Raw genomic sequence first — 24,906 nt, 5'->3', positions numbered from 1 at the left:
AGGTTAAGTGTTAGGGTTTTGGTCAGGCTAATAATCTGACAAGACTAGATTAAGTGTTGGCTTTAGGATAATTGGTATTAGGGCGAGGTTGTTGGTGAGATTCTATGAAAGCGTATATATATACAGTGGTGTTGATGAAGTTACTAACCGGATTACATATGACATGGTTAATATTTTTGTAGGTTAATGTAGTTGCAATGGTACAGTGTTAAATTGATGTGGTATTGCTCAATGTGCTAGCACACTAGAGTGAAATCATTGCTTCGAGAAATAGACTGCACAAGAGGATTGGGTGAGTTATGATAAACATCAATACTTTAGCAAGGAAGCAAAGAAATACCTCTAGGATCACCACAAACAAATTTATTATATTGCCTATTCATTGTCAGATTCACCATGCATTACACTAAACACCCTTAATTGCATGCAGTATACCACACTAGAACTATCTCATCCATAGAGTGGTACATATAGAAACGTGTATTTGAACCTAAAGCAGGTCAAGTGTTGTAAATTGTCAGGGGGTTATGCATATGGATTAGGAGTGGGCGTAACTTGCATAATTCAATGTAGCATAATCATGTAGAATTACCTAAGAATTCTGCGAGATTGCACATGATTACAAGAGAAGAATAATTCTGCATATAGCACTATTTCTTAGCACAAAAATGGCCCCTTGCTCTTTTGGTATTATTTTCCCCCAAACTTACTCCTAGTGTTAAATGCTATTTTTGAAAAAAAAATGCATTTTGCTCTACTGAGATAGAATTCAATGCAGCAGAACACAAATAGAGAGTGTGAGCATCCACTCGCTACATGTGCTCTTTCGGTATAATTTTTCCCCCCAAAATTACTCCTCATTATGTGAGCAGGTGTAATTGCATTATTATCAGTTATTCTGCATCAAAGAGTAACACAGAATTACCCAAATTACTCTGATTACTATGATGCAATTTAAATTCTGCCTGGGCCTAATATGGTTGCCGATGACAGCACTTACCTTCCCTGTAGGATCACGAACAATAGAGACAATAAGTAGGGGAAAATTTGGAAGGTGTCAGCAAAACACTGCTATAATGGCTCTATTTGTGTTCAGTATCTCACAGGTTCATAGAAATAGACTCATGCAGACAAACTAAAATGCAGATGGCCACTACAGAGTAAACCATTAGTACACATGCATTGCATTTGACTTACAAGAACTAGTTTCTGTAGTAGCTGCAGCATTACCGATCCAGCAGGAATGACTGGGAACACCAACCATGAAGCTTTGAAAACGGGTAACTGAATGCATCTTGCTGATAGTTATATAGCTGGAAGACTCTTGAGTTTGGAGAATACCCAAAGAGTAAACACGTCCAAGAACTGGAACTGGGGGAGACAAAGGGGAGGAAACTGGAGAAAATCCTCACTGGAAGGAAATGCAGTGACCGGAAATGATTTTGCTCTTTCCTACAGAGGCGGCCATGTTTGTAGTCCCAGTTTCTTTGCTGCAGCCTTCAAGTCACTGTTTGCCTTTGTAGCTCTCTCTATTTCCACCGGCGTATTTTGCGACGAGTTTGCTGTGTCTGATTACTGACACAAATGGTAAAATAAAACATCCTTGAGCTTAGTGTATAAATCTCTAAGAAGATGTTGTGGTGCAAAAGGCTTTCCTTGGCTGAAATACACTGCGTATTGTTCAATATTAGCATTAGTAAATTCTGTAGTGGTCAGGTAAATTCTGCCATTCAAGTTAATCACCCCAAGCAGAAACGTTGTGATGTGACATCACAATCAGTGTAACAGCACAATCTCCAGTGCTGTGGAAGATAAGCGGATATTTCTATTCTCACTGTTGACCTTGTGATTTGGTGTTTGCGTGGACTGCATGTGATCATTTGTGATGTGTTAGATAAGTATGCACTAAATTCCCTAAATCCGCGGTGTAGGTCTGTGATATATGACTGTTAAGGGTCAAACATACAGCTTGCGTAGTTTGTGGTGCATACGTTGATATAAGGGCAGTGCTTAATTTGTGCTTGTTGTTTCCGGAGCTGAGCACCGGCACTTATCTGTGAGGGCCGGGGCTTATTGTTATGCTTCAAGCATTTGCTGCGAGCAAAAGACACATATGGGACAGACGGAAGAAGGAAAAACTAAAAAGCGTCATAAAGGGAGAAAGTAGAAAGTTGCAGGATGAGCTGAAAGGGCAGGGGTGGCCGTAAATGGATTGAAGAGGCCCGAGATGGCTTCAGGATTACGCTGCCTCAGTATTCAGTGCTGGCAGATTTAATTACAACAGTCTCGTGTTTAAGAGGAGGGCTTTGAGCACCGGCACCTCTTTATTTACAAATTAAGCACTGTATAAGGGGTAGGATATCCTCGGCTAGTAGGCATTTTGTTTGTATAATCCAGCACTTAGAATATTTCTTTGTTTTAAGGGGTGACCACAGCCGCATGCTTGTTTTGAAAGAAGAGAGAGTCGGGGTTATAAATTGAAAGCAGCCGAATACAGCCGTCTTTGCAACACATATTGATTATTCGAAAAGGTGCATTAATACCTGTACAGCTAGTAGTGTGGAATACGGTGCTTGCAGGCAGACTCTGACCTGTTATGGTACAGAGATGGAAAGAATAGTCCAATGAATGCTTCATATATAGAAATGCAAATGAAATTGTAAGATTGAAAAGCATCTATGCTGCGTGTGTTTAGGGGGTTGCTGTGCCAGCCATGGCCGCTCACAAGGAACAGGTGAGATGGAGCAATGTGTCTCTGTACCTGGGTACAATCAGAGAATGGCGGGTCTTTAGTATTTAGGTAATGGGCTGCCAGGCCTTAAAATGAATTATTTGTATACTTCAAGGAGGAAAGAACTATAGCAGCATTTTACATCTAAACCTGTTGGTGATGTTACTTATCTCTCTACTTCATGTTGAGAAAGTGATTGTTTGTTCTGGCATGACGCTTCTTAGCTGCTTGCCACAACGGCGCATTTATTTTAGACTTTGTGACTAATAATACGTTTGCATATTTCCTGTCTTGCATATTGTTAAGATGGACATAATTATAGATTGTAATACTGTTGGAGTTTTATGGACAATCACTGATGTATAAATAACATGCACCTTATCTTTGATCACCAGACCTCAGTATTACAAGATCATTGAAGAATGCACGTCACAAATAGTGCTACACTGCAGTGGGATGGACCCTGACTTCAAATACCGGGGAAGATTAGATGTTGATTTTACACATCTGATAGGCAAGTGATAAAATCATTAAAATGTATTCATGTTAATTTCGCTGTTTTTTGCATGCAGTTTGATTGGAATATCCATGAAATATATTTATCAATGAAAAAGCAAGAACGAGGTATTGGGGAGATCAATCTTCCCGGTGCAATTCACAGCCATATGTTTTTGACATCCAATGTGCTGATCTTGAATACATTTCAGTCCACTTTGTAGATCAAAATAAATTATGTTAGCACTGAAATCAATTAGGTATAGGCCCCAGGTGTCCCCATGTTACAGGAGACCCAGTTTTTTGCCAATAGCACATTGCATGCTGGGACTTGTAGTTTTCCTTTTCCCGTTGTAGGTATGGCAGTAGACCATTTGGCAAATATGTTAAGGGAAACATTTGCATGTTTCATGATGTGTGTCTCTTGTATGGCATACCTCGTAATCAATCGGCAATTGTTTGAAAGATTGGATGCGTTCGAACTCACTTTCATTTAGCTTATTCTTCTGCAACTTAATACTTTTCTTAAGAAGCGGCGGTTCTCTTTCCCAACTGTGAGTCTGACTCTCCTTTACAGTTATTTTAATGTTTTTCGTTTTTTCCGGCTGTGATTTTTACTCCATTTGCAAACACTGATGCAGTAACAAGACACGATGTAAAAAAAGAGGGTTCTCAGTGTAATTTACTATTCAAATGAAACTGTGTTCCTTTTATTGTTAATTATGTTACTCCTGCTGGATTAAAAGGAACCAAAGAAAAGGACTCGGGTTTCTAATTTTCCCTGTGGGGTTACTTGGTCATTGTATCTAGACCGACTTTTGTAGAGAGCATGGATGTGGTGGAAAGGAATAGATGAACCTTGTGAACATTATCTGCCATCAATATCTATATGTCGGTGTGCGTGTAATGAGAGCTCCGGTCAATGCCGACTCTGAAGCATGCTAATTGTGTGTGAATGAACTGTGAAATTGAAGAAACTTGCAAAACTGTGGTTTTGGACAGTATTGGAACCTGCTTATAGCCTCAGAGATCTTCTGATAATGACTGGGTGATAAAGGTGAGGACATTCTTTAAGGATACCTTTTCCTAAAGGAGCCATTTTCTGTGTTTACTTCGTAGGGTCAGTGCTTAATTTGTAAAATTATATAATGTAATATATAAGTGCCAGTCTCCCAAATTCTTGTGAGGCTGAACGACGAAAGAGTATATGCCAGAGAAGCAAACTTTACCTTGATCAGTCAAGCTGCACTACTCTCGGAGTCCTTGGCCAGCTTGTATTTGCGTCACCCATCTGCTCTACCATTAGGCTGGCCAGGAAGCAGCATGTACACCACATTAAAGAGTGAGCAATAGTCATTCTTTTATTTCCATTTTGGTTTATGCAAACAGAAAAAGGGCTTTTAATACACTGAAAATGTAAAGAGCATTGTACTGGCTGTGCTGTTTGTTTCCATGACCTTAGCAGACATAAAAGAGGTACTTATCTATCGCTTACAGGTGTTAAATTAAAGCAGATGCAAGGTGAAAACCTGCACTAAGAGGGAGATCACAAAGAGCCCCAGTCTCCTCAATAAGTGATGGTGGTTGCCACCGACAGCCATTGGCACACACTAGACACAGTGTAGGCTGTCCAGTCGTAAAAAGAGTTGGACCAATAATGTCTGCAAAATCCTTTATTTTACGTCACCCTTACTAATGTTTATGAGCCATTGCACCACTGATTACTGTGCATAATGTTTACAGACAATGGGCCTTGTTTTGTTTTTGGCGTATGAAAAAGCCCGCCTGCCGAAATTCAGACTGGGTTGCAGCCATTGTAGCTGCCTCCCAGCCAGCCCATTGCGAGTTTCCTGCTGGGTCAGGGGGTGGCAACCTCGGTTTCCGCCCACTGGCCTAGCAGGAAACAGCCTTCAGCATTGTCTCTGGCTCGTAATAGAGCTGGCAGCAATGCTGTAGTGTGCAGGGTGCACCAGCACCCTCGCAATGTTCACTGTCTGCAAAGCAAAGCAGACAGTGAACATTGCGATGGTGCTGGCCAAGGGGCCCCCTGCACTTGTTCTCCACCGGCCTTTTCATGGCGGTGCTGCCACCATGAAATTGCTGGCAGAGATTGAAGTCGTAATCCCAAGGGCAGCGCTGCTTACTTGCAGCACTGCCCTAGTGGATTATGACCGGCATGACCACCAGACCGCTGGTACGACTAATCCTGGCGGTCCAACCATGGCACGTCTGCCGCAGTAGTAAAATGGTGCTCGCACCTCCGCATTGGTGGCGCCTGACCGTCACCGCAAACCTGGGGGCCATGAAACCACCAGGTTCGTAATGAGGGCCAAATGTGTTAGTTAAAAAAAAAATAAACATGGAAGGGACTTTTGTCTGTCCCAAGCCTCTTATATATTGTAACAGGAGGACGTCAGTTGCTAAATCTCCTAGGTGCACCGAGGCACCCCAAACATGATAAAGTGCTGCTCTCACCCAAGATTTGAGCAGAAGGGTCAAGAAAGCTACCTCTTTCTTAATATGTGTATGTGAACAAATGGAAGTTCTCCACATTTTCACGGCATGCCAAAGGTGCTTCTGGGCAGCACTTTGTGTGCATTTTGATGGTCCTTAGGAATTAAGATCTCACAAAACACTGCCAATAGCAAAAATCCACTGGAACAGCTAGTGACAAATGAAAAATTGTGGAAATGCCACAGCTGTTTAACTAGCTCTGGCCTTTTCTTCAGAAAGTCAGCCCCTGCAAGAAAATAAGGAGCCGGGATAGTAAACATGCTATCAGTAGCTGTTCATATACTCCACATCCGGACATAATTGTCTGTTGGTCGGCCACAATTCATAGTGGTAATATGCAGCATGACACTTAACATGTTTACAGACTTTCATGTTTCCTCTCTTAGGCCCTGTTTAGAGTTTTGCAGAGGGGTTACTACACCACAACGGTGACGGATATCCCATCCGCCGAAATATAAATCCCATTATATCCTATGGGATTTATTTTGTGGCAGACGGGATGTCTAACATAGTTGTGACGGAGTAGCCCCTCCGCCAAACTCTAAATCAAACCATTAGTATAAAAGCGTCCCTTGAAAATTTACATACAAACCAACTGGAGTAGAGTTTACATACTGGAATTTATTACGTGAGTTTTTTTCATGGGACGACAGTTTGAAAGTCAGGCATATTAAATGAGGACAAGGTTTCATACCACGGAAAATTGTATTACTATAGCCAATAATTTTAAAGTCCTTCAAAGAAACTCTAACTAATACAATAAGCATCCTCTGAAAAATGTCACACTTTGTTACTCAAAACAGAAAATAACTTCAAAAGGGACTTGGAGAGTTACTTTCCACTTAAAAATAAGTGATATTTTGTTCACAATTTTGCTTGAATATTACACAAAGCACCTTTAGCAAAACATTTGTAATATTTTCTGTTTAGAATTTAATTGTATAATTTTACAGTTGTCTGTTTATTTAATCAGGTGCCAGTATTATCTCAGCACACTGGCAGTTCTTGCTCCTTGTAATGTGTGAACTGTTCTCTAATTACAAATTGTGCATCAGAAAGAAAGCAAACCACCCTTCTTGCAATGCTAACATATGTGACATTTTCCCAATTCCAGAGCACACTTCTAACCAGGGTTTCCAAGAGCCATGTTTATTGACAGGACACTGTGTCACTGTATCTGACAAAGAATTTGTGTCAAGAGAGCATTAAGAAAAAGTTAAGTAATTGTGCTTTTTTCTAACGTTTTCAGATAATTGTGTGGACAAAGCGAAAGTAGACGAAAGTGAACAAAAAGCAGTTGAGTTTTCCAAAAAGGTAAGGACCTAAATCAATGTAATCTTTATTCCAAAGGCCAGGTACTATGTGACAACGGCAGATGTATCAAAAGTCGTTTTTCCCTAGCTGCAGGAACACCTAGTCTCTTGATGGTTTGATCAATATTTGGCAGCATTTGTATGTTGTCCATAGAAGTGTAACCGAGTCAATATTGATTAGCCCGTTCGCACGCGCCACATCATTGGTTAGTAATGAGTTTGTTAAAAAACAAAACAGGATTTTTTTTATCATCGCTCTGTAGAATCTGAACTCAGCACAGATTGAGAGCGAATTTGTTCAACATTTCTATAATTCTTATTAAAGAAAGAAAACATGGGGGCTGGAATGCAAAAATCAACTATGATTAATTGGTTGCATGCCCTATTTTTTTTTTTTTTTTTAACGAAGCAAAATAAAGTGATAGTTTTTGGTTCTTTTTTCTGTTGCTTCTCACATGAGCCCTCAGTTCGCCTTGAATATCTGTTAAAGCTACTTACCTTGCCCTCACACACACGCTGTTTGCCTCTCAAGACATTTCACTAATGTGTAGAGACATGCCTATAGCTTCACAATCCTTGCTTGCTGAGACTTCCACCTGAAAATACATCTTCCCAAATATGTAAGACCGGGTTCTGATCAGCAAATTATGCTCTCCTTAGATATGCGTTCCTATTCCTCTGCCTCTCCCCAGATTTTAATGGGAAGTGGAGATATATGGCTGCTTCCGGAAGGCACCGACATAAAGGAGTGATTCCATTGTTAAAGCACTGACACTCTTCTCTGCGCTCTGTGGCATTGCTGCACTATACAGCACGCGGCTTGGGATAGTCTGACCTCAGCTGCGAGTTCCGATCATTAGTTTCAGTTCACAAGTTGTTTTCTTTCAGAAAACCTTTTCCTTTTGTACGGTTTCTATAGCTTTCATGTCGAATAGTTTTTCAAAAGTGACACAATCTGCCATAGAGAAAGAACTGATTTATAGTCTCTGAAGGAAAGAGCTTGTGCTGTGTTTTATGGTGTCTGTCGCAGTGACCCTTAATTGTAGCCAGGGCTTTAATGGACACCGATGGTACTGCTGGCTCCTTCTGTGTCTTCTCTCAAATGTTCAGTGCTATATTTCCTCCTCAGAACTATTGTCAGGGGCCTGACAAAGAAGTTCAACTTACAGTGGTAGATCGGGGACAGAATAGCATCCATCCTGAATGAGCGTTGAAAAATGGTGGCAAAACTGTGGATGTTTCAATAGAAATTGGTTAACAATTGGTTGAAGATTTAACTCTGTTACAGGCCGTTAGAAAATCCGCTCATACAATGGCACATGATGTTGGAACTTTGCAAGAATCCCTGAGTAGTCAGGGCAAGGACTGTGTCAACCAGAGCATTTTACCACTGGTGTCCGGGAGTGCTATTAAACCCAACACTTGGACCTTCTCCTCTACCCGTTCTACGGAGATAGGACTTCACTGTAGCGTGCTGCCCTGATTTCAGGCAAGTCACAGCAGTGCCCGCACAAGACGTCAGAGGTACATGCATGGTTGCAGAGCTCATGGGCATCTTTCTGTGTGGTCTTCTTCTAACCCATTCTCAAGCCCGCTCGCAAAACAAGTAGGTGTCCACTGTGTGTCACTGCAGTGACACTCATTAGATGTCTTATGCTTCTTTCAGCACTTGGAGTTTTTGCCTGAAAGTCCAACTGTGTCAACAGTCATGGTTGGCGCAGCACTTTGGTACTTCTTGGTGCTAGACCACTCTTGGAAATTTAGCTTTGACTGAATTTTAGGACAGCGTAAGCCACAGTTGTAGATGCTGCCTATGCCAGAGAAGCACAACTGGATCCCCCTGACCTTGCTTTCAGGCTCGCAATTTAGGTTGCATCCTCATGCAACAGTACCTGCCTGAACTCCTCTCGATTTTGGTTTTATTTTTTCTCCTGCCCAGCACCTCCCTCATTCTTGGATACTTCCAATGCCCCTCTTCACAGTCATTCAGCGATCACCTTTGAAATTAGTTGCTGGCAGCCTTCCCTGGCAGGCTTGGTCATAAACCCGCCAACGGGAGTTGACTGTTTTTATCAGAGCCGTGGAGCTCATAGGACCCATCACTGGCATGAAGTCCCAGATTTGAGGTCAAGAAACCTAGGCACACCCACTGGAAGTTTCTGCCTCAACTTTAATGAAGCTGCAGGCACACCTTGTCTATTCCAGAGGTCCAGTTCTTTGACAGTTCTAAGCAGTTCTGCACTTTTGTAAATTCTATACAGAGTGGTCAGCTATGGCCTTTGTAACAGGTGTAAGCAGGAAGGGAAGGTAGGGGGAAGCTGGGAGTCTCTCTCTATCAACCCTAATGAGCACAAAGGCAAGTGAGGTTGCCCCACTTCACTACATGTAGCCCAGTAGAGGATAGCATCTCCCAGAGAGCAATGGGTGATGAAGGGGCATAAGGAAGTCCCTAGTTGTAAAAGGGCCTTCTCTCACTCCTGAAGGAAAACAAGGTGCATTTTTTATGGGCGAGCACAAAGTGCTCGGTCCATTCTGTAATCTCTCTTTGGACTTCAAACCACGCCCATGCCACATCGGTCACTTACATTGGTTCGTGGGCTTGCCTTTTAAAATCCGCTTGCTTTCATTTGTGAAAGGCATGCATACGTCATGCCTTTTCTGGTGTTTAGCCCACCTACACAGCACCGTTAAAGTACCAAAAACATACTAGGCTCGATGTTTTCAGCCTGGAGTTCGGACTACTTTATCTGTTTATTTTCCACACAGCGCAATCGTGCTGCATTTTACATAGCGCGATTGCGCTGCGTTTTTTTTTTGCTTTGCAACACTAATAGCTCTAAGTCGAACAAATGCGAGACCCGTTGCATTGAAAATGCTTGTTGTATCCTTCTAACCACAGACTTTGGGTCTCATTCAGCATCACAGAAAGGCCTCAGCGAACAAGCATATATGCTGAGGTGGGGTTTAAAAACACTACAGCTTGCTTTGGAGAGTTCAGTGATATAGCGCACCCTCTCCAGAGCCATGCAAGGGCTCTTTCTCCAACCCAAGATAAGGCATTTTTCAAAACGTCCTTAGCATTTTTCATCAATTCGTTTATCCTTGCTCTCTTTCAAGCAGATTATCAGTCTTGCGTTGATTGAGAATGCACTTTGAGCAGTAATGGTCTAAAAATTGAAATGAATGCAAATCTCACAAACACTGGCCATAGAAAGAAGAGCTAGACAAATGCTGCAGAATCTTTTGACAAAGCGTGCACTCAGTGGCATAGATTTGATAAGCTTAGACAACAGGTGACACACAGTCCATAAGATAAAGTTTGGTGGTACTGTGCATTTTCACATTTAATATTTTTTTTCATTTGTAAAACGTTTTTCGACGCAGAGAAACTCTTTTGCCAACAGCCCTTGAAATTATGATTGTGTCTGCAGCAATTTCAGATACAATTTGTCGCATTCACTTGAGCATTTTTGAAACTGCAGTTTAGAGCCAAAACGGAGTCTGAAATGCCATTGGGAAATGTTTTGAAATATCCATAAAGTTATGTCTTTGTGGTTTCACAATTCCAGAGTCCAATCCTCCTGGCCTTCTCCTAAGATCACATATGTATACACGCCTATGCCTGTGGTCGCAGCTGGGTGCAAATTACCATTCTGGCTGATGTCTTACAGTTGTAAATGGTGTTTAAGCCAGTTACTCCAAAGCTTGTTGTGAGAGATCAAGTTTTGGGAAACTACAATCCTGAATCCACATTTTTGTGGTCAGTATGACTGCCAAAAATTGTGAAGCAAGCCCATTGTTAGTTATAATTTTTACAGTGCATTCGGTGAAGATGTCTAATTCCTCAGCAAAATAAACCCCTGGGAAGGCCTCAAGCAGTAGAAGGTCTCACATACACAGGCACGTGCTTTACCGATTTAGGGAGCATAACATCTTTTGGTTAATTACTACTGTAAGCAAGAGAAAAATCAAACTATAGTCGCTGATAAAGTTGGAAACTTAAGTACATAACTTACATAGTGCTTAGTGAGCCATAAAGGTCAGAGAGGTGAGTCTGTTGAAAGACTTGGGTCTGGATTTAGAGTCTGTCATACTGGGACATTCAGCAAACAAGCGTATGTCCCATCTGCCCTGTTTGGGGTAAAGGGAGGCACTGTACACTCTACAAAGGGCAGAAGGGTCACCAAACTCTTTAAGACAGATATCCTGCATTCCAACAATCTGTAAATGAGCACCATATTATGCCATTTACTATGTATAGTATTGGTTATTGTTGTGGAAATGTAAGATTGCATGCATTAGAGTGAACAAAATGAGGTGACACTATCTAATTCTTTGACTGTCCCTTTCATCCAAGTAAAGTCTTGTCTTAAAAACATTGTGTTATTGTGTTTGACGTTAACTGCGCAGAGTATGGCAACTTGTTGCAAATGTAGCTAAAACATCCTGACCACTGTTATCCTTGAACTGCCTTTGCATTGTTAGTCTTCAAAGAAGTTGATGTTCTGGGTAGAGGGTGGAAGGGTTATAACTGAAAAATGAGCCTGAAATGTCTGTTTTGCTGATCTGAAAGTGACTCGAATGCAGTCTGTAGTGCATGACTCCAGATGGTCACTGCTGGAAATGCTTATTGACCAGAAAGACCTCGCACAATGCAATTTTTCAGAGCAGTCATGCAGTGTAACAAGAGAAAACACATGTCTCCATTACTTTACTGGCACTATTGTTTAAAGTCTTCTTGGAAGTACTTAGTGCTGCACAGATGGATGAATGCATTTATGATGGTGATCATTGCAGTTTGATGAAGAGTTCACGGCGCGACAGGAGGCGCAGGCCGAGCTTCAGAAGCGGGAGGAAAAAATCAAAGAGCTGGAAGCAGAAATCCAACGGCTACGAACCCAGGTAATGAAACAAGATATAGACTTTCTGTCATGTCACCGCGAGCCCCGCCGTTGAAAATTATCTTGTTAAAATGAGGGGAAAAATTGCCACCAAGAGCACGCTTTCTGGTGGCGATTTGAAACTTTCTTTTAAATAATTCCAGTGATTGATTTTTTTTCCGCGAGCCCCCAACATGTAGGGCTGGCGTTTGATAAATGTTTGGGTGATCGGTTCCTGAAATTGCATGCACGATGGCTTAATGAAGGCAACCGCGCTGCTCCACAGGAAGCGCGCTGCTTGGCTGAGGGCACTTCTATATTTCACGAAGGTGAAAGGTCAAGACTGCTCGGTGCTATTTTGAACTGCTGGCACTTTTACCCCAGAATATTAAAGTGAAATGCAGCCAATCATTTTAGACACCTTTATATATATATACCCAGCTTTTGAAATGTAAATAACTCGTCGTTTTGTTTCAAAGAGTCCGTGTGGCGCCCTTTCTGACGCCGGAGCTTTCAGGGGCTCTAAAAATTGTAGCCGCAGGAAGGCTTTCAATCGCGATAGCATTTCATCCTTATTATTAATAGAATTAATAATTTTGCCTCTAAGGTTGGTGGATTATCTCTGCTGTGGATGATTATCTCTGTTGTAGTTGTGTTAACGTGCTGAGTGTTTCACTATGCCGATGTCACCGGAGAAACGACATCCTTGGGGTGGAGAGGATAACGCATGATAATACTGAAATGCATATAATGAAGAGTCCAGTGATTTTTAGAAATGCCAACTGGCGGTAATACCATAGCAGCATGGCCAAAACAACAGCAGTGCAGCCACATATTATGTCATGCTTCAAAATGTTACCCACCAAATATAAGCATTGCCCGATCACTCCATGGTGGGAGTACACCACAGGCGAAACCTTGAACTCATTTTGCATCCTTTGCACATGTGCAAAAGGAACACTGGCCACCTTTGTGTCATAGTTGTGCCGTTCACAGCCCATGTACCACACATACATTGCCCCAGTTAATCAGTGAGTTAGTGGAAAAGGCGCAGACGCCATATCTAGGGCTCCAAGGGCAGTGATCTTATACTTGCATGCTCTGTAGAGAATGGAATTTCACCAAAATGAGCACATAGACCAGTTCTGTATGTGGACGTGGAAGCTGAAGATATTCATAGTAGAACACAGGGCCTTCCTTTTAAAATGGCATTGTTGTCAGTTGTGTTATTCCTGTTGTTTAAAGGGACAGGAACATGATTATCACTCCTAAAGCAAGGACTGCAAACATGGTGTCCTCCTAACATGGAGTGATGCAACAGTTGCAAGTAAAGAGCTCTTCGATAGCAGATTTGAACAATTAGACCCAAAATAAGGCAAAATAAACAACCCAGCTTCACCAGGTATCATTTCCTGTTACGGTTTAAATCAAATTGTAGGTGAGAAGGTTCAATAAACCTCAAAGTATATTTGATTTCATGGACGGGACCAACATGGATCATCAACAATATCTCTGACCGTGTGATAGTTAAAGTATGAACAAACTCAGCTTAGATTTCTGAGATTTAAGCACAGTTATAAATCGTTCAAAATGAATTAAATAAGATCCTGAATAGTGGAATGATTTGGAAATAGTCAAATTCTCAAATTTCTTGGGTGTTTCAAGTTTGAGTTGATATTTTTTTTGTTTGGTGAGGTCATCATAGGATTTGAACCACACTGATAGAACCCATTTCTGTGAGAAATGAGTCTCAGGCCATTTAGAATCTGAAACTCCTGATGTGTCAAGGTGGTTCAATATATTTAGTGCTGTGGTTGGTTGGACCTGTTATGTTACTTGAATGGAACCTAGAGATTTAACATGTCTGGCCTGTTGGCCAGTGATATTGTCTTAGACTTGCACTATGCTGAGTACTACATAATTAAAATAATTTCAGAATTGAAAGCTTTTCCACATTTCTACTAAAAGTAGTACACCAAGGCCCAGATTTACTAAAATTTCACGCAGCACAGCACAGAAAAAAAACTTGCTGAGTTGTGCTGTGTCAAATGGAGAGAGCAGGAATGTGCCCTGTTTACTTATATGTCTCTCTGTGCTGGCTCACTGTATGCAACCTTGTGCCAAGGCAGACACCTATATGCCATGGTGCATGGGTTCCTGCATTATAGACAGGATTGTTTTTTTGCAGGAAAACAATCCTCAGAAGCATTTTCATCTTTTTACTTGTGCTGGAGAGTGCAGCATATGTAGAAAGAAGAAACAATGAGGAGAAACAAACATATTTTTCCTCATTACGCCTCTTTTGGGATCATGTATCATTTAGATACACTCCTAAGTTTACTACTCTTAGCAAATTTGAGAATGCTCCAAAATTCATAGATGGATGCTTGGGAACACCTACACTCCACCCATTGAATGCCTTCTCAATGCAGAGTATCTCAAGGTAGCGATTTGCACTGCCTTGCATTACTCTGGATTTACTAAGCCACGCAGAGCCACGCAAGGTGGCTATGCATGGCTGAGTATATAAAACTTAAGCCCTTACATTCCCTTGGGTTGCCTTGCCTGACACAATGGCAATGCAAGGACTTATTAAATCTGGGCCCAAATGCCTACAGTTATGCCTGCTGCATTCTACTTTAATGGTCTACTGGATAGCAAGACAAATAAATCTGTTTTTCATTTTAACACTGATGTATATCTCTGTATTGTAAGCACTAATTGGTGGATATTTGTTGCATGTTTTAAAGGCAGGGTAGAAGTCATCAGTGTTTGAGTCACTGTGTTTATTCTGACACAACTTACTAACATCTCTTCCCTCCTATCTTTCTTGATGTGAGCAATATAGTCACTTTAGAAACCAATGCATATTTAATAAAACTGGGGGGTAATGAATAAACATACATAGTTAACCAGAGTTTATCATAGTATAGGTGACTGATGTACATCCAAGACTTCTCTAGAATCACACAACAATAATCTTCAGATGATGTGATTGTTATAGTCTTGTACACGTTTTAATAACTATTCATTTAAAGAACAACATTAGGATACTTCCCTAAAGTATTCACTGATCCTTCTGCTACTCATGGTTCTAGCTTTTTACAACAGAATAAAACATCATCCCTGCAAACCAGAACTTCATCCCGTAGCACTACATTATTTTTCTAACATCCTCATCCCCACATCCATGCTCAAGACTTTGTCTCTCATAGCTTTATTCCTGTTATAATTTTTTATAATAATTGTGTCATATAGTCCATCAACATAAAGGGTTGGCACATTTCAGTAGATTAAATCCCTCACACAATCAAACGCCCCAGGTGTCGTTATTACTTAGAAGGAGACTACGCTGGTGCCAATGAGATCTTTCAGGGGCAATTATTGTTTCCGCTTGCACCATGGTTTAGAAAATAGGACTAAAAAAATGAAAGGAAATTCTAGGTCAACTTGATATTTTTCAGAGGGTAAAGTTTTGAGTGTGATAATAAAATTATTTATTAAACATGGTCAGTGAAAGAGTGGCCTTCCCATACAATTTCAGGTATTGAAATCTGTGTAGTCTTGTAGCAAGTATGTAATATTAAGTGGCTTTCTGTAACACACATTATATCACACCTCATCCAGTATGTTCCAATGTTCCTTAAAGTGATTTTTTTGCATCTTTTTTTAAACCCCAGAAAAATGTTAGCTGTTTTATATATCACACTATGCTCTATTTCATAAACAGTGGCTGTACCATTGTTTGATCCAGAAACTATCATTTCTCCAATGCCCTTTAGTAAGCTGCAGAATATCCTCTCAAACAGTATTTTTGTCAGAGTAGGTTTTGTGTTAGTGTGTCCTAGTAAACATACTTGTGCACTCACATCCATAATTTTTAAATAGTGGATATTCATCAAGTAAAAATGTCCATCTCCCTGGGTGTATCCAAATTTGTTTTTTGCAGCCGCTGCTGTGGCCTGAGGTGTAACATACAGGCCATAGAGCCACTGTCTAGAATAGAACTCACCTTCATTGAAGCCTTTGTGCTGTGGGAGGTGTAGTATAGTAAGATCTTGCTTTGAAGTGCCTATCACTTTTGGGGTAGGGATATCGCCTGGGCAAATACAAATAAAAGGGTGTGGTTATTTAACCAGTGCAATATTACTTCCACATTATGGATTTTCCAGGTCCGGTTTGGGGGATAATAATACTGTTAACTTTGCCCTCTTCCAAACTTCCAAACTCTAAATGTTGTTCCTTTTCCTCACATAAATTTGACTGACATTACCTAACAAAAGTTTTGCTGGGAAAAATACCAAGTCATTGAGAAATGTGCGCATGGCTTATTGTTAGACCTCACATCCTTGCCATGGTATTTCCCCCAGACTGTTTGCCTTTACTCCCCTGCTTTGCTGAAATTATTTTTGTTGGCATTAGGACTCTGTGCACTTTACTCCTGATAATGAGTGGTAAAGTCATTTTGTTTTCTCCCTAACATATGGTACAATTGGGCTACACCTTAGATAGCACATTTAATTTACCTATAAATCCCTAGTAAGTGGTACTTCACCACAAGTAATCATGTCACTGTTCTTGTTAGGTCCAGTAAAGGTTTCAGTAATTTCAACCTCAGCTGAACCATTGGTAGCTGTGTCACAGAGTAGACAGTGTTAAGAAAATTTGTAAAACATTTAGAAGTATCACAAGAGATAAAAAAGTAAAAAAAAAACACAATAAATATTCCACTCTGTATAGTGAATTAATTAAATTTACGAAAGACCAAGATTATGGAGACAAAGTCGTAGCTAAGTAATAAACTCTGCGGAATAGTACATTTGGCAAGTAAGGGAGGATTGTGTTTGTGACCAGAACATGTTGATGTGTTGCGTAAGCTGCAACCAAAATAACATATTAGCAAGGCAGGTGAGGTGATTGTGTACGAATGAAACTATGGACATCGCAAGGAAATGTTGCTTACACTCTAACACATTAGCAGGGCATATGATTGTGTAAGAAGCCAGCAGTGGATGTGACAAGGGCATGCTTTTACACTTTAATCAATGACACAGGTTGAAGGCTATGTGACAAAGTGGTTATTAGAATGTAAGAGGTAGTTGTTGGAGGAGGTGGGGAGAGCTTGTGCTTTGATCACAGGAATTGTCCTAGGTAGAGTCATGCAGACAAAGAGCTCTCCTGCCAGCTATGGGATGATGATCTTTTTGCTGTTGTTGTTAGTGTGTGTTTGCCACCTGTAAATCTAAATTAAGTAAAACATCTTTGTTGGATATTCATGGTGTTATGCCTATATTTTCTTAATCAAGGGATAGGCCGAAATGTCATTTAATTTCATTTCTTTCAATGTTCTGTCCACTCATTGTTGTCATTAGTGGGATTTTCTGCCTGATTTTTGATTGATAAAAATAAGAATGTTTTGGTTTAGGAAACAACGATGGGGAACACACCAAAATACCTAATGCCTTAGTGAGCTATTGTTTGATGGCAATATACAGCAGAGGAATTAGTGAGATATGAAGATGCCTGTAATGCAAGAATTCTTGGGGTAATATCTGGAGAAGGGATTAGCCCAAATATATTTGAATTGATATGATAAGGAGAGTGCAGAGCGGTTGTAAAGACAGCCTCCTTAATGTGCATGTGCTCTGTGCCCCGGATAAAGTGATCGAATCACTACAAAAAAGAGAGGCAGAATTGCCACAACAAGAGAAGACAGTAGACCCTCTAGAAACAACCTGATTATAGACTGACTGACTAAAGAACTTTGCTGTCTTCAAGAAAGACAAGGTGAGGAAAGATTAAGGTCTCTACATTTGCAGAATAGTACCACCCAGTGAGGGAAGACAAAAGAAAGGTGTGGGTATGGCCTGTAGATACAGCAGTGGAAGACTTGGAGAATGATTGCAAAAAAATGATGTTGAGACAGGCACAACGTTGCACCCTCGACCCGTGGTTGTAAATAGTTTCAAGGTAGCTGTGACACCCAGAGGTCTTCATAATATGGCCGCTCTGGAAAGACAGTATAAGGAAATATCTGATTACGCTTGAAAGGAGTTAACAGCTTTCCAAATAACATATACACAAAAGGTGGGAAACATATTATAGCATGGATGGTGCAGTGTTGGGATGAAGGGCTGATAGTATCTTTCTCACTCCTCATGAGGCAGTATCAGTAGAAGCTCTGAACAGTGACCTGAAATTGACACAGCACATGCAGAAGGTACAGGAATTCAAGAGCAACAAACAGTTTTTCATGATGGATTTGTTACAGGATGGTATAGGTAGTGTGTTCGAGTGAGGGACACCAAGAGTCGGATGTTGCGTAAAAGGATGACTCTACTAGTTTATATCCCTCTCTCACCCTCTATAAGGAAGGACAGGGGTGGAGAGGTGTCCTCTCCATTATGATTATGATGTGAAGACAGGTCTCCTTAATGGTAAAGGTGCACACAGAGTCAGCAGGGGACTGGCAGCTTTATATGGCAATCAACATTTGGTGAAAGAAAGGACACTACAGCAATAATAGGCACAGGCAGAAGTTACCATTTTGAGTTCAGCAGCTTGTAGAAGAAACCCCACACCCAGATTATACAAACGGAGGGACTGGGAGATATGGTTACTGAAGTGGTCAAACCAACTGTACGACTGACCATAAACAAAGGGCTGGTCTTTATATGTTCAGGGGTCGAGCCCTCACTCCCAGAAAACATTTTATGGAGTGATGTACTGTTGATACTCAGTATTCATGCCCCAGAGGAAGTGTTCACATTTGGATTTCCTCAGAAACCCTATAATGTACCATGCTGCAAGGCACTGATAGTTTGCTTGCCCTCTTGGAGGCAAGGGCCATGGCAAATTCATGGCTGCTCAATCTAGGGAGAAGGCAGGATATGGATCAAAATATGGGAAGCAGCATGTTGTACCTGGCTTTTTGACAGGGTCATCCCCAAACTTTTTGCCTCCTTCCTCCTATTTTTTCTGACCTGTTGTTGTTGGCTTTTGACCTCTGGGCACTTTACCACTGCTAACCAGTGCTAAAGTGCATATGCTCTCTGTGTAAATTGTACTATTGATTGGTTTATCCATGATTGGCTATTTAATTTACTTGTAAGTCCCTAGTAGAGTGCACTACATGTGCCTAGGTCATGTAGATTAAATGCTAATAGTGGGCCTGCAGCACTGGTTGTGCCACCCACTTCAGTAGCCCCTTAACCTTGTCTCAGGCCTGCCATTGAAAGGCCTGTGTGTGCAGTTTCACTGCCACTTCGACTTGGCATTTAAAAGTACTTGCCAAGCCTAGAACTCCCCTTTTTCTACATATAAGTCACCCCTAATGTGTGCCCTAGGTAACCCCTAGAGCAGGGTGCTGTGTGGGTAAAAGGCAGGACATGTACCTGTGTAGTTATATGTCCTGGTAGTGTAAAACTCCTAAATTCGTTTTTACACTATTGTGAGGCCTGCTCCCTTCATAGGCTAACATTGGGGCTGCCCTCATACATTGTTGAAGTGGCAGCTGCTGACCTGAAAGGAGCAGGAAGGTCATATTTAGTATGGCCAGAATGGTAATACAAAATCCTGCTGGCTGGTGAAGTCGGATTTAATATTACTATTCTAGAAATGCCACTTTTAGAAAGTGAGCATTTATTTGCACTTAAATCTTTCTGTGCCCTTCAATCCACGTCTGGCTAGGTTTAGTTGACAGCTCCTTGTGCATTCACTCAGACACCCCCCAAACACAGGGTACTCAGCCTCACTTGCATACATCTGCATTTTGAATGGGTCTTCCTGGGCTGGGAGGGTGGAGGGCCTGCCCTCACACAAAGGACTGCCACACCCCCTACTGGGACTCTGGCAAACAGGATTGAACTGAAAGGGGGCTTGGTGCATTTCTTAGACACTCTTTGAAGTCACCCCCACTTCAAAGGCACAACTTAGTATAAAACAGGGCCTCTGCCCTACCTCATCAGACACTTGCTGGAGAAGAAACCTGAACCAGAAACTACATCCTGCCAAGAAGAACTGCCTGGCTGCTCAAAGGACTCACCTGTCTGCTTTTCTACAAAGGACTGCTGCCTTGCTGTTGGCCTGCTGCCTTGCTGAACTCTTGTCTGGCTGTAAAAGTGCTCTCCAAGGGCTTGGATAGAGCTTGCCTCCTGTTCCCTGAAGTCTCAGGACCAAAAAGACTTCTCTCTTTCACTTGGACGCTTCGTGCGCCGAAATTTTCGACGCACAGCTTGTTCCGCGGCGAGAAAAATGCCGCACACCAACGCTGATCGACGCAACGCCTTCGGGATGACCGGAACTTCGACGCACGGCCTCGCAAGGACAACGCCGCCCGACTTCCAAAGGAGAAATCGACGCGACGCCTGCGTGAGATCGAAACTTTGACGCACAGCCCCGCGGAACGACGCGCAGCCGGAAAACAAGCAGGAGAATCCACGCACAGACCCGGGACATCTGGTAATCCCCGCGAACCATAGAAGGAGACGGTCCGCGTGCCAGAAAACGACGCACGTCTTCCCTGAGTGAAAAATAACGACGCAAGTCCATGTGTGAAGGGGCGCAACCGATGCACACACCATTTTTCCTCCCGTAGAATGACGCACGTCTTCCTCGCGTGAAAAATAACGACGCAAGTCCGTGTGTGAAGGGGCGTAACCGACGCACACACCATTTTTCCACGCATCTCCTCTTCTGCGGCCCTCTGCGGAGATTTTCCACCAGAAACCAGGTACTTTGTGCTTGAAAGAGACTTTGTTTGCTTTTTAAAGACTTAAGACACTTTATATCACTTTTCAGTGATATCTTTACAAATTCATATTGCATCTTTAATCGTTTTGACCTGCAAATACCCAGATCAATATTATATATTTTTCTAAACACTGTGTGGTGTATTTATGTGGTGTTATATTATGGTATTGTATGATTTATTGCACAAATGCTTTACACATTGCCTTCTAAGTTAATCCTGACTGCTCGTGCCAAGCTACCAGAGGGTGGGCACAGGCTGATTTTGGATTGTGTGTGACTTACCCTGACTAGAGTGAGGGTTCCTGCTTGGACAGAGGGCAACCTGACTGCCAACCAAAAACCCCATTTCTAACATTGGTGATCAGCGGTGAGGATAGGACTTGTGTTTGTGCAGTGACATACAGTAGCTAAGTATTTCACTACCTACCCACAGTTGAAGGTCAACTTGATTTTTCATCTTTTTGCTTTTGGTTCTCTGATGTCCTCCTGGATATACTATTGATAATTTGGACTTTGGATTTTGGTTTTTGCCGGTAAAACCTTATCAGCAATGAGATTGCTTAATCCTGACTGCTCGTGGACAGGCACTCTTTGTGCCTACTGACCACCTCACTAAGGCTGACCTAAGGAGGCTTTGCAGAAAATGGGGCCTTCCTGTATCAAGGAGATCTACTAAGATGGAAATGCTACATGCCTAAATAGTCTGGGGGAAGAAAGATGGGCAGAGAGAGAGGCAGAAAAAAACCAAATGACTAAGTACCCCTCAGATGAGGAGGGGGACTGCTCAAATGAGGAGGAAGACTACTCAGATGAGGAAAGAGAACCAGTGAGAGATGAATGGCTCCTAGCTCAAGAGCGGTGGATGGAAGAGCTAGATGAGCAGCTTGAAAGGGCTGAGGCAGCAAGACTCTTATCCCTAGAAGAAGAAAGGACTGCAGCTCAAGAGCTGAGCTGTGAAGAGCTGAAACTGGAGACCGGAAGGGCTGAGTCCAGTTCAGATGGTGGCAGCAAAAATCTTGCATCCAGTACTGCTGAAGAAGGGCACAAGCCCAGAGATGTGGTGCCCAACTTGAAGAAAGGAGTTGACACACCCCAGGTGGTTCAAGGGTATGAGGTAGTTCCCGTTATGCACAGGGTCCCTGAGAAGGATTGGGGAACTGGCACAGGGAGTCATATTCCTACTGGGGGGAGGGACACTTTACTGACTCTAGCAGAGAGTGACAGAGAAAAGGGTTCCCCCCTGGTGGACGTCCAGGATGTAGAGTGTAGAGACATCCCAGAAAAGTATGGGTTGAGTGTCAGGGACAGGCAGATACTGTCTCACCAGTCTCAGGAGGGTGATGTAGAGTGCTTTTCCAAGGCTGAGTTACTGGGTGGTTGGGTGAAGGGTACTGTGGTTAATACATGTGAATGGCGGAGTGATGTTATTGCTGGAGAGCATATGTCTGGTCCTTATTTTCCAGAGCTACGCCAACACCAGGTGGAGTGTGAGTTCTCTGACCCCAGGGAACTTACAATGGAGGCAGACTTCTGGGTGAGTACCAGAGAGTCTGAAGAGTCATTTGGGGGTGCTCCTGAAGGGAGTGGTCTAGGTGGTTCCCAACCAAGTGAGGTGGGAGAGGATTGTAGTGTCCCAGGTAGGTCCCAGGTCCTAGAGGGTTCCATGAGGGAACACCAGGAGGGAAACCTAGCCTGTACCTTAGGGCCACCTTTTGAGGGAAGCCCCGCAGTGTCAGAAGAACTTGGGGGGGTGACTGTAGCCAGCATCCCAACAGTTCTGGTGTCTGGCAGTACCACTCCTAGTGAGGGGGTGCAGAAGTCCAGACATAGGGTTGAGAGGGGGTTGCAGACCCCAGTGGAGGACCTTGAGTGTCAGCTCTGAGAGCAGAGCCCCCCAGGAATGACCCAGGTGAAACCGTTTCTGGTTTGGGGGAAACCCAGACTCTGCCGGATGGGCAGAGGTCGGGAGACCTGCGCCAACCAGACTCTTGTGTGTCCCTTGGGGATGGTGTGTCCCTTGTGGGGGGTGAGAGTGTCCCCCAGGAAGTCCTGGCATGCCAGGCAAAGATTCAACCTCAGGGTGGTGACTCTGGGTTGGATAACCGGGTTCAGAGGTTAAACTCTGACCTGGTGGGGGGTAGGTGTGCCCCCCAGAAAGTCCTGGTATGCCAGGCAATGGTTCAACCTCAGGGTGGTGACTCTGGGTTGGCTAACCAGGTTCAGAGGTTAAACTCTGACCTGGTGGGGAGTAGGTGTGCCCCCCAGAAAGTCCTGGTATGCCAGGCAATGGTTCAACCTCAGGGTGGTGACTCTGGGTTGGATACCCAGGTTCAGAGGTTAAACTCTGACCTGGTGGAAGGTAGGTGTGCCTCCCAGAAAGTTCTGGTGTGCCAGGCAATTGCCCAACCTCAGGGTGGTGACCCTGGGTTGGAGAACCAGGTTCAGAGGTTAAACTCTGACCCGGTGGGGGGTAGTGTGCCCCCCAGAAAGTCCTGGCGTGCCAGGCAATTGTTCAACTTCAGGATGGTGACTCTGAGTTGGATGGCCAAGTTCAGAGGTTAAACTCTGACCTGGCGGGGGGTAGACGTGCCCCCCACAAAGTCCTGGTTTGCCAGACAGTGATCCAGTCTGAGGGTACAGACCCTGGGCTGGAAGACCAGATTCATGGTGTCCCCCCGGACCTGGAGGGAGGGGCTACTGATAACAGTGCCCCTACCATGTTGTCTTCTGAGGAGGTCACTCCTAGTTGGAGGGTGCTGGACCCCAGAAGGGAGGGCAGGGTGAGGGAAGCCTCACCCCGGGCCCTAGTCCAACCTGAAGGTACAGACCCCAGGTTGGAGGGCCAGTTGCAGGTTAACAGCCCTGCACTGGTGGAGGAATGGTACAGGGCGACTTCTATAAGCACCCTGACCATGTTGGACTCTGGGGGTACCGCTCCAGGAGGGAGGGTACAGAGCCCCAGAGGGGAGGACCAGGTTCAGGCTGTCATCCCTGACCTGGTGGAAGGGAGAGTGGTTAAAGGGTGCCCAGCACCTGGGGCTACCGCCCCCCACTCGCCACAACCACAGTGGTGGGAGAGCTTTGAGAGGCCTGGGGCCTGGCTCTCATCCCTGGCAGCTGTCAGTAATCACTGTGGCCTGCTGTCCGGGTGGACAGAGTTATCCCTGGGGAGGGGACAAGTGTCACACCCCGAGGGTAGAGTGGGCAACACCACTGTGTTAGTCCTGGTGGTACTATCCTGCTCCTGGGATACATCTGTGGGCAAAGTAAGGTTAGGTGCTGCACAGATGGGATCTGCAGGTAAGGAGAAAGGTTCCCCATGGATGGGCTTAGTGGGCCCTGAGAGTATGGACAGAGGGATCCAATTTGAGTCAGGAAGGCGAAGAACTGGTGCATGCCCCTGCTGTTGTGGGCCCGGGTCCTTGTTCTGTCGCCTCAAACAGGGAAGTACATCAGGATAGTGATTATTCTCCCCTGGCTTTAGGCTGGTAGGGGGTCATGTTGTACCTGGCTTTTTGACAGGGTCATCCCCAAACTTTTTGCCTCCTTCCTCCTATTTTTTCTGACCTGTTGTTGTTGGCTTTTGACCTCTGGGCCCTTTACCACTGCTAACCAGTGCTAAAGTGCATATGCTCTCTGTGTAAATTGTACTTTTGATTGGTTTATCCATGATTGGCTATTTAATTTACTTGTAAGTCCCTAGTAGAGTGCACTACATGTGCCTAGGGCATGTAGATTAAATGCTACTAGTGGGCCTGCAGCACTGGTTGTGCCTCCCACTTCAGTAGCCCCTTAACCTTGTCTCAGGCCTGCCATTGAAAGGCCTGTGTGTGCAGTTTCACTGCAACTTCGACTTGGCATTTAAAAGTACTTGCCAAGCCTAGAACTCCCCTTTTTCTACATATAAGTCACCCCTAATGTGTGCCCTAGGTAACCCCTAGAGCAGGGTGCTGTGTGGGTAAAAGATAGGACATGTACCTGTGTAGTTATATGTCCTGGTAGTGTAAAACTCCTAAATTCGTTTTTACACTACTGTGAGGCCTGCTCCCTTCATAGGCTAACATTGGGGCTGCCCTCATACATTGTTGAAGTGGCAGCTGCTGACCTGAAAGGAGCAGGAAGGTCATATTTAGTATGGCCAGAATGGTAATACAAAATCCTGCTGACTGGTGAAGTCGGATTTAATATTACTATTCTAGAAATGCCACTTTTAGAAAGTGAG

At 43.4% G+C, this 24,906-nt stretch overlaps 1 protein-coding gene across 2 annotated transcripts in view; it reads left to right on the top strand.

Annotated features, from left to right (window-relative positions):
• DIAPH2 (diaphanous related formin 2) overlaps positions 1–24,906 on the top strand; it is a 3,364,504-nt gene that overhangs the window by 1,059,143 nt on the left and 2,280,455 nt on the right. For both annotated transcript variants that reach the window (XM_069213107.1, XM_069213115.1), the window contains 3 exons: positions 3,127–3,245; positions 6,990–7,054; positions 11,851–11,955. In XM_069213107.1, the coding sequence (XP_069069208.1) occupies positions 3,127–3,245; positions 6,990–7,054; positions 11,851–11,955 (289 nt within the window). The remainder of the gene's footprint in view (positions 1–3,126; positions 3,246–6,989; positions 7,055–11,850; positions 11,956–24,906) is intronic.

This window comes from Pleurodeles waltl, chromosome 2_1, assembly GCF_031143425.1.
Source record: "Pleurodeles waltl isolate 20211129_DDA chromosome 2_1, aPleWal1.hap1.20221129, whole genome shotgun sequence".
Taxonomy (NCBI): Eukaryota; Metazoa; Chordata; class Amphibia; order Caudata; family Salamandridae; genus Pleurodeles; species Pleurodeles waltl.
This window is presented reverse-complemented; position numbering and strand designations above follow the sequence as displayed.